We start from the raw sequence: 13,774 nt of genomic DNA, 5'->3' as shown, positions 1-13,774 counted from the left end.
GGTCTGTCATACGGGCCTGCGCTCGCTAATAGGGTCTCCAATCCGCATGACATGACCTAATTTTAGCAACCTACAATAAAGCAGACTGGTGCGACCCAAATCGGAAAACAATTGGGCCTGCTCTTAGTCATTGAGCGCTATCTAAATTCCCTTGTTTTTTTTCCACTTTGGGTGTTTGTAATTTCGGCATCCTCCGCAACCATTTTGCTCCCATATATGAAAACGATAGAAGCTGTAGTGAATCTGAATGGAGCCGAATAAAAAATAAATGCCCAATCGCCATCACTCACGGTCTTACTGACGTCATTGGAGTTGTCTCCACCTTCCTATATAAAAAAGTACCGAGAGGTAGATTTGTTTAGCGTGTGAGTTGTGTGACCGACCCCCAAATGAGTGCATTGTGCAGCACGTGCGACTCAGCCTTGGTGCGTGTCCTATACACCAGCCGACCTCATTCAACACGATTCCACCGCCGCGGATTGGTGGTGGCTGGTGGCGTTGAGCGCCCAACCAAACGGTGGCGGCTGGCTATGACAACCAAAAGTGCGACGGCTCAACCGGTGACTACAGAGGAGGAAACAGAGAGTTTGCAGAAAGGGATAGCAGAGTTCTACGATCAGTCATCGGGGGTTTGGGAGGACATATGGGGTGACCACATGCACCACGGCTTCTACAACCCCAACGCCAACGCCACCGTCTCCGACCACCGCTCCGCTCAGATTCGTATGATTGAAGAGACTCTCCAATTTGCCGCTGTTCCTGGTTCATCCTCGTTTCTCCTCCTCTCTCTCTCTCTCTAAATGTATATATATATATCTGTAGATAATATGTACTTCAAAATAGTTGGTTTGTTTTGTTCAAATTAACAGTGTAGAACATTCAGAAGAATCAAAATTTAAAACTATACTCAGTATATAAATTTGATGTTTTGGTGGGTTGGACAATATTACAGTGATGTGATGGGCATGTAAAGAACTTGAGGATAACCTTCTGTTTTTCAATAATAATAAGGGAAAAAGGGTTCCTATTTTGCCCAATTTTACCCAATTTTTCTTGGAAAGATTTGAAATGTAAATCAACAAATTCGAGACAGACCAATATGGAAATCACCAACTCTTTCCCCATTTGCTTGTGGAAAGAGAGACAATGGGTGGGGGTTTCTTAACAAAGAGAGAGGGGGTTGTTGTTCTGTGTGTGATTCAGGGATTTGTTATTATTAAGATGTGTAGATAATATAGCTAGGAATTGTGTGAGGTGAAATATGGAAGGTGATTTATATAATCTTATCTGATTTCTTCTGTTGTCAAGAATAATAAACTCCAAAATCTATTCGAATAGACCCCAAAGAAATACTTTTGATATGCTCTGTGTTATTCACAACTTGTATCCTTAATGTTGTTCAGTCTAGCTATTGTATAGGATACTAGGTCAATTCTGATAATGCATATGGAAAAAGATCTGATGATATTGTATTGGTGATTGGATATAAAAACTGAAGCGTTGTTTTAGTTGTTGGATGCTTGAATTTGATTTGATGATCTCTCTGTATCTTTGTCTGCGTGTGCTTCTCGGCAGCACATGTACGAATTGAGGTTTTTTTTTTTTTTTTTTTTTTTTATAAATAAATTTATGTACTTCTTCTACCTTTTGATTTTATATTGATGAATTGTTTTGCAGAAGACCCCGTGAAGAAACCTAAGAGTATTGTGGATGTTGGGTGTGGGATAGGAGGCAGTTCTAGATACCTAGCAAGAAAATTTGGAGCCCAATGCCAAGGCATTACCCTGAGCCCCGTCCAAGCCCAGAGGGCTCAAGCACTTGCTGGTGCACAAGGATTAGAGGACAAGGTATTTTGGAGCCTATCAATTCCCATTTTTCGCTAGTTTAATTAATTAATTTTTTATTATTATTAGAACGGAAATATATTAGGAACCCTTCCTGTGGCTCCTACCTCACCTACCTTCTCTGAGATTTATTTATATTATGTTCAAATATGTGATTATATGGATTCAAAATTTTATTTTGAACCCTGCTTGGATATAGGTTTTTTATTCTTTTAATTTCTTGAAATAAATATTTAAGCATTGGGGAAGGCTGATAGTTTTTGAGTGTCTATCAGGAAACTTCTGATATCAGGTTACAGTTATGGCTGGAAAAATATATTCTCCTATCTCGTAACGCCCTCAAAACAGTACCGAGTTGTATGGTAGTATTTAATAGTTTATTTGAAAATGTCAGCCCTAAAAACAACGCACAAGACAAGAATGTTTCCTTTAATATTTATTAGGTGGTAAGTAATGAGAGAATAGTTCCACTCCGTACAATCATCTATCCTAATGGTTACCTCCCTTTTTATTTTTTTTTTTTTCGTTTCTTTCTTGAACTCTAGACAAGAAATTCAAGATTTCGATTATGTTTATGTAACAATGATGTGCTTATTCAAAAAAAAAAAAAAATTGTTTATGTAACAATGGTGAACAATTAGCAGGTTTCCTTTCAAGTTGCAGATGCTTTAAACCAACCATTTCCTGATGGACAGTTTGATCTGGTGTGGTCCATGGAGAGTGGAGAACACATGCCTGACAAAACTAAGGTACTTCCTCTCTCTTACACCACTGCAGAATTAGCGGGGGTCCATGGCTCCAGGAAACTCCAAGTTTAAATCATTGAACTAAAAAGAACAGTAGTATGTTAGCTTGAATTTTCTTTTTTAATGCTTCATGGCTAATTCGATCTCGTCGTTTCATGTTATACTATTCCCTTTCAAATTGGTAGTTTATTCATGAGTTGGCTCGAGTAGCAGCCCCAGGAGCCACGATAATAATAGTAACCTGGTGCCATAGGGATCTCTCCCCTTCTGAAGAATCCTTGCGGCCAGAGGAAAAAAATCTATTGAACAAGATATGTGATGCTTACCATCTTCCAGCTTGGTGTTCTACAGCTGATTATGTGAACTTACTTCAGTCCCTCTCTCTTCAGGTAATAACTTCTTGTGTTGGGAGCTAAATATGGATCAATTATTCTCGTGCTTGAAGTGTTCTGAATTTGCAATCAGCATAACTTCTTGACTGCTTTGGTTTGCGTTCTGAACCGTATATTTGTGGTAAAGCACTAAATAAATTGTTGCTGAACTTTTATATGCAGGATATTAAGGCAGCGGATTGGTCTGAGAATGTTTCTCCATTTTGGCCAGCGGTGATACGTTCAGCACTGACATGGAAGGGGTTCACATCATTGCTGAGAAGTGGTAAGCTAGCGTGCTTGACGTGCATATGTATAATGCATTTCTATTATCTATTTGTTTTTCGTTGTATTGTCTTTCTTGACGGATAAACTTGATCAGGATGGAAAACCATAAAAGGAGCGTTGGTAATGCCGTTGATGATTGAAGGATACAAGAAGGATTTAATCAAATTTGCTATCATTACATGTCGAAAGCCTGAATAACTACTGGATTAAATCTGCTATCATTACATGTCGAAAGCCTGAATAATGACAAATGGTAGGATGTTAAGAGAGAGTTCAATGGACTAGCTCTTGCTTGGTAAATGTTTGTAGTTTCTTACACAATTTTGAATTTGTTATTTTGGACTCTGATTCCATTGACAACCCCAGGGCTTTATTTATTTTTTATTAAAAGTTAAAACAAACACACATAAATTGATGTTTTCAGTGCATCAATTTAAATTTAAATTTAATTGAATCTCCAAACTTGAATTTGGAAGATAGTCTGGAAACTATATACATTATGTATAAGTAATGCGAATGAGCAACCAAATAATGCGAACAATCACAAAGCTAATCACCAATTCTTTTAAAATGTACTCATGCTCCATTTTTGAAAGATAATTTTATCATTTTATTTAAGGGTTGCGAGCGAAAAACATGTATATGGTATGGATATAAAGTGTATAATTTTAAAGAGTCGTTAACATTTAATTTTGGAGTAAATAATGACCCGAATGATGAAAAGATTAAAGTGTCTTTCTATAATTTAATTAAAAAAAATTGATAAAAAACCTAATTAAATGTGAAATGACTAAACTATCTCTTCTCTTTTTTTCTTTCCTTTTTTTTTTTGGTTTCTTCTTCATCATTGCTGCAACGACTTGATATGTCTGACGTTGGTTCAGTGTGTGTGTGTTTGTGTGTGTGTGTGTGTGTGTGTAAGGTTATTTTTGGAAGAGATAATGGGGTTTTTAGATTTTTATATTTTTAATAGTGACTTTAAGCCATCCTTTGCCCATTTTTCAAACTTAATGGACATATATACGCAATATATGCCATTCTTTTTTCTTTTTTTTTCAAATTTAACGGACTTATATACATAACATAAATGATATGTGTATTATTTGGCCAAAATGTAAACATTAGGGGTGTTTTTTTCCACTTTACCCTTTATTTAATAAGGAATTCAAGTGGAGTTGCAACATCAAATAAAAATAAAATGTTAAGTATCGGGCTTTTATTTCCCAAAAAGAGGTCAGGGTTCAAGTCTCGATAAATGTATGGGTGTGTGAGTACCAATTAGGAAAGAAAAAAAAAAAATTAGAGTGTTAAGTATCATTTTCAATTGGACCACAATAGGTGTAATAGGCCATGAGCCAACAAAATCCAAAAGGATAGACCAACAAATAGGACTAAAAGCCAACCAATATGGCCTAAGCAGAAAGCCCAATACAAAAAGACCAAAAACAGTATAGAGAGGTCCAACAAGCCCAATAAGCAATAGCAGATCTAAGCCAGCTTAAACCAAACTGAGTCACTCCATGAGTCAACACCTCTCCACCACTGGGAGAGGCGATCCAATGAATGTCCGTTGGTGGTCTAATGAAGGACGACCGCAGATAGGACGAGTTTGCCAAGTAGACGAGATATTTTTGAAGGACATGGAATCCACAGACGGATTGAATGTAATTCCATATTAGGTGGATGAAAGGAAAAGAAAAAAGAAAAAGAAAAAAAAAGGAGATGATTCAAAGTTTCACCACTTTACCAATGCGTTCCTGAGTTAATTGAGAACAATAAGCCATAATATGAATTTATGGTGAGGGATTGATGCCGAGTTGCAGATAAGGTGATGCCACTGAACAATTTCACTTTGATTATAGAAAGAAGCTAGTGTGTGTGTTTAAAAGAGTATATCTTGGCCATAAATAGACCATTTGGTGGGGTCGGGATGCTCTCTCAGTTGTGGAATAGGGGAAACTTCAGGGAATGATGATGACAAATTGGAGGGGAATGGTGTCGGGATTTGTATGTGCATAGCGAATTCCTATTTAAATTAAAGTGGCATATGTTTTTAGCAAATCTAAAATGATATATTTATGCTTTATACAATTAGTGAATTTAATGTATTATGTTTCAATTCATTATGGAATTGATAGTGTCCACTTGATTAGAAGAGATATTTATATGTATGCGATGACGATCAATACACGAGCATAAATAGTAATCATAAATAGTTCATAGTTGGTAATTACGGATGGATTTTTAATTAACTAAGACTTGAACTGGATCCGCATTAGGTTGAGATATATTACAAGAACTGTTGTATGTAATTGCTCCCTATCACTGTCATGACATTTAACTCTTAAGTATGAGAGAAGTATATACTCTTTTATTAATTAGTAATTACTTTGAATTGGTTAGCGGATTCTTCATAATCCAAAGACCGACACTTTGGGTAGTTATGTAATTAATACTTAAAAATGTTATATTCTCAATATTTGCATCATTACTACTTGTATTTATTTTGTAGTGATTATGGTTGATCACAAAATAAAATCAAAGGCCTTCATGTGCTCTAGACAAAATGATTTTCAATGTATTTATTTACTAAATTATTATTTTTGTCAAACAAATGTTTATTGTGACCAAGCCAGAAATAATCAAAGATACCAAAATAAATATATTAATTTAGTAGTCGGATTGATGGCTTTATTTATCCGATAACTAATTATGCATAGGGGGTCAAAATGCAACATTGACTTAGAGGTTATTTACTATTTAGTTAGAGTTTAATTAATTTCTTTTAGTGGAGTAGAAATTGAATTATGAATTAATTAAATTGGATCCATAGTATAATGGACTGGGCTAATTATTAATTCATTGTAGTCATAAAAATAGTAAGTCCAAGGGATTCTCACCCATAGCCCAACTTGACATTGGAGGCCCATTAGATTTGAGATATCACGTGAATTTTAGAGATTGAGAAATATATTGTCTTCATTTTTATTTTAAGTATATATACATGGGGTCCATGTATTTTTTGGGTTAGGCCTTTGTGCATAATTTTGGAAGACAAGAAAAATATTTCTCTCTCTAAGATGTTTAGGGTTAGTGTTCTCATCTAAAGAAGGCTCCCACGAGCTTTGTCTCCAGGGTCATTCATGGATGTATATGGGTGATTCCTAAAGGCAAGATTACGGTAAGATTACTACCAAGAAGATAAAGATCTACGGAAGAGGCATCTACCTAAGAGTTCTACAATAAGTGAGAACATTTATAGAGGATAGATTTAAGGTTTACTCAAACCTTTAATGTAACTTTACTAACTCTATATGAATTGATCATCATCTTCTTTATACATAAAACTTGTTTCTACACATGAATTAAGATTTTTATTTGAAAATCCCTCTAAAAGTTTTTAAAACTTTCATTTCCCTAATAATGGTATCAGAGATTGTAGCGCATCCAAATAGGTAAGTTACATTTGCGTGCATGATCGTTTTCAAAAAAAACTTCTTCTTTGGTGAAATGAGCTTCTTATGAACTCATTTTGCATTTTTATTGCATAATCTGATCTAGGGGCATTCTTGACTTTTCACAGTGGTTTTATTTTCTTCTTTCAACATGGTTAAATAGAAAATGTGATTTTAGGGGGGTTTCTTCTTCGTGTTTTTCCGGAAAATATCGTCTTGCTTCCGAAAATCGTTCACGAAGTTCAGTTTTCAGTTTTGCATTTAGCAGCTTTTTGGACCCTCATGACCTGATTTCAGGGAGAGGCATTTTGGGCATCTTACATTGAGTATTTTTTATTTCTTATACCATGTCACATAGAAAACTCAATTTTGAGGGGGGTTTCTTCTTTGTGTTTTCCCAGAAAATGTCATCTAGGGCCTCAAAAATCAATTTTTTACCGAAAAACCCTTGCTGCCAGTTTTCTTTGCTGAACCTACTGTTTTTGCTTATCTAACCGGTTAGAAGGGGTCATCTAAATGGTTAGATGAGTGTGGGTTTTGGTCATCATTTTTGGCCTTCTAACCGGTTAGAAAGGCTTGGTAACCAGCTAGATGACCTAGGGTTGACTATTTTGACCGTTTTACCCCTGTTTCTTCCGTTAGCCATATCTTCTTCATCCGGACTCCAAATCAAGTGAACTTTTTTTTGAAATTGATTAATTTTTCATTGTCTTTCCAATAGTATGCTCAGTGGTACCCACTTTTATGTTAGAAATGACCAGTTTTCCCCTAGGTTCATTCTTGTCCGTTTTTGAAACGCCGCTTCCACATTTGTTTCATTTGGGTTCTGTGACCTTATTGAGCATCACATTGGTGTCTTAGAGACGTGTTGTATCTCTAAAGACCGTTGTTTCATCTTTTGATTCCGCATTCTAGATCCATATCGGGTCATCACAGGACACACTGGGTTGAAAAATCCAGGGTCACGACATAATACATATGATAGAACATGCCAATGACTAATTTAATATCACATTACAAGTTGATTCCTTATTAGATACAATCATGTGAATTAAATTTTCATACAAGTGAAAGATTAAATAAAAGTTGCAATACTTATTCAAATCCTCCCAATTTAATATATGTTAACAAACATATCAAAGCCTAATTTAATAGCATGCCAGAATTTAATTCCAAGCTATATACAACCATGAGAATTAAATCTTATCCATAGAAAATAATTAAATTAAATTCTAGAATTAATACAAAGGCATGCTTACAAGTTGTATATGCTTGGAAAACAATCAATACAACATAAATATAAACCTAAAACATCCCCTACCTCATTTTGTGATGAAATCACAAATCCCCACCGAAACGAAAACGCTCCAAATCCGACGATACTCCTAGGTTATGTCGGGGACTACGAGAGAAGCAACTTTAACCTTTGAGGTACCATGAAAATCCAAACACAAACTTAAAACCCGAACTCAAAAGTGGCCGGAAATGGATTCTAATAAGGGGGAAAGGACCGCCTCATCAAGGCCTATGATAAATACTAAGGCACTACGGCATTTTACAGAAGGGAAGAAGGTCAATTTGAGAGAAGAAGGGTGGCAGCCCCCTTTGGGCTGTAGAACTGATCCAGAATGTGTGGAGAAGAAGAGGAAAATTATGTTTTAATTTTTTAAACCCCCTATTTATACAAAATCTCAAAAAGTGCCCCTAAAGGGTCCCGCTAGGTCCAGAAAAGTGAAAATTGAGTAGACGCGCTCAAACAGCAAAACATTATGAACAAAAAAGAACCAAAATGAAAAAATATGAACAAACAAAAGAAACGGCGTCAAAAACTGAGTCCCGAGTAGAGAGATATGCCCCAAACAAGTTTGGCACTAACTGGGGCCAAAAACCCAAAAACTGTAGGGTTCGACCGCAAGACAATTCTAAAAGTACACAACTCGACAAAATGTGAAAATGAATCTTGTAAGAGGATCCAGGCTCAAAATGAGGCATTTTACAATAACTTTCGTTAATTGCACAACTACCCTTCAAGAAAGGGTAACTGCAAAACTGGCCCAGAAAGAAAATATATTCTAAAAATATTTTCTTAAAAACCCCTGAAATAAAATATCTCTCAAAGATATTTACGAAAAACACCGTAGGAAACAAAAATATTTCTGAAGAACTTTGCATTCATGCCCCTATAGACACCAAGAGCAACCAGAGTACTTTCCTACAAAAGTAAAGATACGTATTTCGTGGAAACCACTTAGGATAAAGGTACATGAAGTCAAAACTTAACTCCGAACATGAAAAGTGAGGTTATGCCAACAAAGTGACAAACGGAGAAAAGACGAAAAGTGAATAGGGTAAAAAAAATGAAAAATGTGGAAATGACGCGGTCCTTTAACGAAGTTGTCAATCTAAAAAAAAGAGTCTCGAAAACCATTTCCGAGCATTTGAAACGACACTAAGTGATGAGTAACCGTACTCAGAAAAGAAAAATCAACGGAAAAAATTTATCCGTAAAAATCTGAGAAAAAGGAAAAGAAGGAAAATAACCGGGTCATTACAAAAAAGCAAAGTGAAATGAAGTAAATGCCCCCAAGTGAATGCAATGCCAAAGAGATAAAAATATGCAACAAAGTGATATAATATCCGCACATTAAAGTGTTTGGCCCTTGGCCTCATTACATACATTTAAATTAACACAAAAAGGAAGTGCTTAGGGTACATATTACACATTCAAAAGGGAAGCAAGCATGTTTTGAATTAAGTTATACATTAACTACATCAAAAGAGATATAAGGCATGCTAACACTTGATGCTCAAAACATACAAAATTAACCAAATGAGCCCAAGCCAAGCTAGGGAAGGTGAGCATCCAAAGAAGTGTCTTCTTGCCTGAAAAAGACCCAAATCAACTAGGTTGAGTAAACGAGTTACTCAGTAGGACGAAACCCATGCGTATACCCTAAAGTTTCAATGATTCTTTACAACGTAATATAAACTGAATTCATGTAGATCATGCCACCTAACTTCTATGGTCTATGGGAGAGCTAAATGATCATCCAAAGCTATAATTGAAACCATTTGAAAGCAATACACAATAGATAAACAATCTATTACAATGCTAATATTCTATAAGATACAACAAGTTACAAACCCTAGGTTATATCAACTTGTAAATGAATGTGAAATCAAACAATGTAGAAAACTTAGAGGCGGCGTCCGGTTGTGAACTCACGATACAAGATAATACAAGTTGTTTTGGGCATTAACCCTCAAGGAACTACCTAAATGTGCACTATATTGTAGGGAGAGCTCATATCCCTCGTACTAGGGGCTTACCCTAGCCATGTCACATTTTCATTGCCCCAAGTATTTTCAAAAATCAATCAAGTAAGTTACAATTATCAAGTAATGTGAAAAATGCATGTAATCAACTTCCATACACATCCAATTTCAAACTACACATAAGATATGCCCTAAGTCCTCAAGCTATGATGGCATACTCAATGTCAAGTCCACAATGAATATCAATTCAAGTCACTACAACATTATCAATATATGAAATCAATTCAAGTTACTATAAAATGAGTTCCAATTCCATCAATTTAACAACAACATAGTGTTAATTACTCAATTAAATCATTGACAATAATTTAATAAAATCTCTAAAGTTACACTAACAAAATCATATGGTTTTAATCATCACCAAATGAAACAAGCAAATTAACATAGAGATTTTAGTCATGCTAACATGGTATTCAATAAATCCCTAACTCAACAATGACATAGTCAAATATCACAGCACAGTAATGACAATAATAATTTTAGAGCAACATAGCAACAACAACAAGTTATACTAGAATTTCATTATGTACCAAGTAAAACAACAACAATACAAAAGGATAATCACATATCAAGCTCGTATGACACCTTAGGTTAGATATAATCAATATTCATCTAATACAACCCTTGAACATTATATTACATACACACAATGTATATTAGCAACAAAGAAAACAAGAAACAACAATAAGAGTATAAACATAGGACAACCCCTACCTCACTAGAGGATTGTTCCTCTAGAATCCAAGGCAAACGAACTCAAAATACAAAACTGAGAAAAGGTGTTTTAGATCAAGAAGAGAGGAAGATTCGGCCTTCAAAGTGGAAGACCGAATTCCTCAAGGAAGGGGGTCGAATTTTAGAAATGGTTGCTGAGATTTCTAGTTTTTCTTAAACTGCTCACTAGAGGTTTATCCCTCTAGAATCCAAGGCAAATAAGTTAAAATGAAAAACTAGAAAAATTATTCTAGATATGGAAGAGAGGAAGATTTGATCTTCAAAGTGGAAGACCAAATTCCTATGGGAAAGGGTTCGAAATTAAGAAATGACAACAAGGGTTTTGTGGCTCAATAATGGTGGCTTTACGAGGATGCAACAAATTTCTCTAACTTTTCCACTAACAATGGCTTTGTTAGCCAAACACACATATACACCAACACTACCTCTCTCACACACACATCCACGCTCCACTTGTCACCCATCTAGGCCTCCTCACAAGGTTTGATCCAAGCCTTACACTTGTCACCATCCTAGGCTTCCAAGTGTATCCATAGGTAAATCAACAAATGGTCCAATGGAAGAGTGACACTTATCACTCTTTCCCCTATTTGCAACATAGCCCCTCCTCTAAATATCTAGCAAAATTATTTGCAAAAAGGTCCTTAGGCAAAAATATCTAAAAAACTTAATTACACAAGATACCCCAAAAAACGAAAATATTTTCGAAGAAACTATGCATCCATACCCCTACAAAATAAAATAAGCGAATATGTTTTTCTACAAAATTAAAGACCTATATGGACAGTAAAAGATAATATAACGTAATGAACGTGGTGCCAAAAATCTTTTCCGAGCACCAAAGGCTACCTCGGATGCAACAAAACCCTAAGGCAACTCGAAAAAATAATAAATCAAGTAATTAAATAAATAAATAAATAATTAAATAAATAAAATTGAGTGCTAGAAAAAGGATAAAGATGACATGGTCATCACAATAGTCCAACTCAACTTAAGTAGTCACATAATCAAATTATGCATTAAAATACCAAGTTGTCAAATAATAAGCACAAAAACTATGAACCAAATAAGGCACATTATCACATAATGGCTACCACAAAACTATCACTATAACAAAATCCACATGATCCCAGGAATTATGAACTCAACACAACCCATGAACCACACTATAATGCAACTCACACATGTAACTCCATGACGCAAAATGATGTTGTGCCGAAATCAAATTCTGCACCTAGAAACAAATGAGTGCCCTTCTGCACCCTATGGATAGCATCTATCCATTAAATAATTGAGTACCCTTGTGTACCCTATGGATAGCATCTATCCATCAAATGTATATATATATCATGAATGTTGTGCTACGCACCCAATGCACCCATGAACCCAATGATAACCACAATGAACCCATGACCAAAGTGGCACACACACCATGACTCACACATGATGAAAATAATCTCAATACAACAAGAATATCTAAACTACACAAGTAGACATTTAACCAAATCCTGTAAATACATATAAACACATATGCACAAAAATATCCACAATAATATCATCTATACACAAATCATGATTAAGCAATTATATATATCAATCAAATGCTTAAAATTTATCTCTTCCTATTATGCATGACATTTCTAATACCCAATGTAATCCCTAGGCAAGATGATAACAATTATACACCTTAAACATTATAAACATCAAACATACATTAAGTAAACAATTAGGTTCACATTTCTATTTAAAAAATATACATACTTTACAAATCTCCACATCCTAAAAGACCCAAAGAAAATGTAAATTACAAGCATAAGCCACCACTACCTCAATTTGAGATAAAAATCTCAAATGACACCAAAACGGAACCATTCCGAATGCGACGAAACTTCGGGGTTATGTTGGGGACAACGAGGAGAACAACTAATCCTCTTCTGGCAACTCCAAAATCCAAACCCAAGCTCAAACTGTGACGACCCTGGATTTTACAAACCCAGTGTGTCCTGTGATAACCCGAAACGAATCTAAAATGCGGAAGCTAAACAGAAACAAGTCTCTAGAGATGTACATCATCCCAAAGACACGAGAGTGACCTTCCATGGTGTCCGTGACTCAACGGAAGTAAGACCGAAGTTAGGGTTTCAAAAACCTCCAAGGAATGGACTAAGGGCAAAATGGTCATTCCAAACTGAAATGGATGTCACCAAGCATACCATTAGAAAGAAAAGGAAAAATAAATAAGAATCGACTCAAGAATCACTTGATTTCGAGATTGGATGAAAGAGTTATGGCTAAATCAAAAACGAACCACAAAGTTGCCAAAAACCTAAGTCTTGAAGGTAGTGTCCGCACACCAAGGTCCGCTGGCGGACGCAAGCCAAGAGTGCATTGCGTTCGGATGCCATCAGCTGCGTCCGGACGCCAAAAGCTGCGTCTAGATGCCAAAAGCTAATGTTTTTGCCCAAGAACAAAAAATAGGTGTTCAAGAGGTCCGAAAACTGCCTGAAAGGTTAATGCAATCCTAAAATGCATAAATATGACCCTTGGAATTTCCGGAATGATCGCCATGACTTTCGAGCAAAAGTCGATGAATAGTGCCAAGTTTGAAGTTTTGAAAACTTAGAAAATTTTAAGAAAAACAGAAAACTCAATTTGAAACGCAGTTTACGAGACCAAGACGACATTTTACGAAAAAATGCCGTGAAGAACCCCCCCCCTAAAATCACATTTTCTATGTGATAGAGTTAAGATCGAAATTTATTTATCGAAGAAAAACCCCAAAAATGCCCTTGAATCGGATTATGCAAGAAAAATGTAAAATGAGCCCAAATGAGGCTCTTTTCACCAATGAAAATGTTTTTCTTGAAAACGATCACGCACGCAAACGTAACTTATCTATTAGGATGCGTTACAATTATCCATGACATAAAAATACCGTCGATGTAAAATATGACCTATCCGAACCCCAATGCGTGAAAAATGCCCTTTAAAGGCAAAAA

General features: G+C 35.6%; 1 protein-coding gene across 4 annotated transcripts; it reads left to right on the top strand.

Annotated features, from left to right (window-relative positions):
* Window positions 1-349: 349 nt before the first annotated feature.
* Window positions 350-3,594, top strand: LOC132306104 (gamma-tocopherol methyltransferase, chloroplastic-like). 4 transcript variants are annotated; one of them, XM_059803338.1, is made up of 6 exons: window positions 350-762; window positions 1,681-1,847; window positions 2,486-2,593; window positions 2,776-2,979; window positions 3,145-3,247; window positions 3,344-3,594. In XM_059803338.1, the coding sequence occupies exons 1-6, from the start codon at window positions 390-392 to the stop codon at window positions 3,445-3,447; spliced, it is 1,059 nt and encodes a 352-aa protein (XP_059659321.1). In that variant the 5' UTR covers window positions 350-389; the 3' UTR covers window positions 3,448-3,594. The 4 variants fall into 4 exon arrangements, with proteins under 4 accessions (XP_059659321.1, XP_059659322.1, XP_059659320.1 ...); XM_059803339.1 differs by having other exon boundaries at window positions 351-762; window positions 2,489-2,593; XM_059803337.1 differs by having other exon boundaries at window positions 351-762; window positions 1,678-1,847; window positions 2,489-2,593.
* The last annotated feature ends 10,180 nt before the right edge of the window (window positions 3,595-13,774 follow it).

This window comes from Cornus florida, unplaced genomic scaffold (genome assembly GCF_030987335.1).
Source record: "Cornus florida cultivar Cherokee Brave unplaced genomic scaffold, ASM3098733v1 CherokeeBrave_3.0.0_Hap2_Chr05, whole genome shotgun sequence".
NCBI classification, from domain to species: domain Eukaryota; kingdom Viridiplantae; phylum Streptophyta; class Magnoliopsida; order Cornales; family Cornaceae; genus Cornus; species Cornus florida.
The sequence above is the reverse complement of the archived record's forward strand: the minus strand, read 5'-3'. Positions and strand labels throughout refer to the sequence as shown.

Excerpts from the sequence above, each read along its gene's own strand:
- LOC132306104 (XM_059803336.1), top strand. The coding sequence starts at position 390 with ATGAGTGCATTGTGCAGCACGTGCGACTCAGCCTTGGTGCGTGTCCTA. Across the intron at positions 2,980-3,144 it reads TTCAGTCCCTCTCTCTTCAG|GATATTAAGGCAGCGGATTG; the intron begins GTAATAACTTCT and ends TTTTATATGCAG. Across the intron at positions 3,248-3,343 it reads CACATCATTGCTGAGAAGTG|GATGGAAAACCATAAAAGGA; the intron begins GTAAGCTAGCGT and ends AAACTTGATCAG.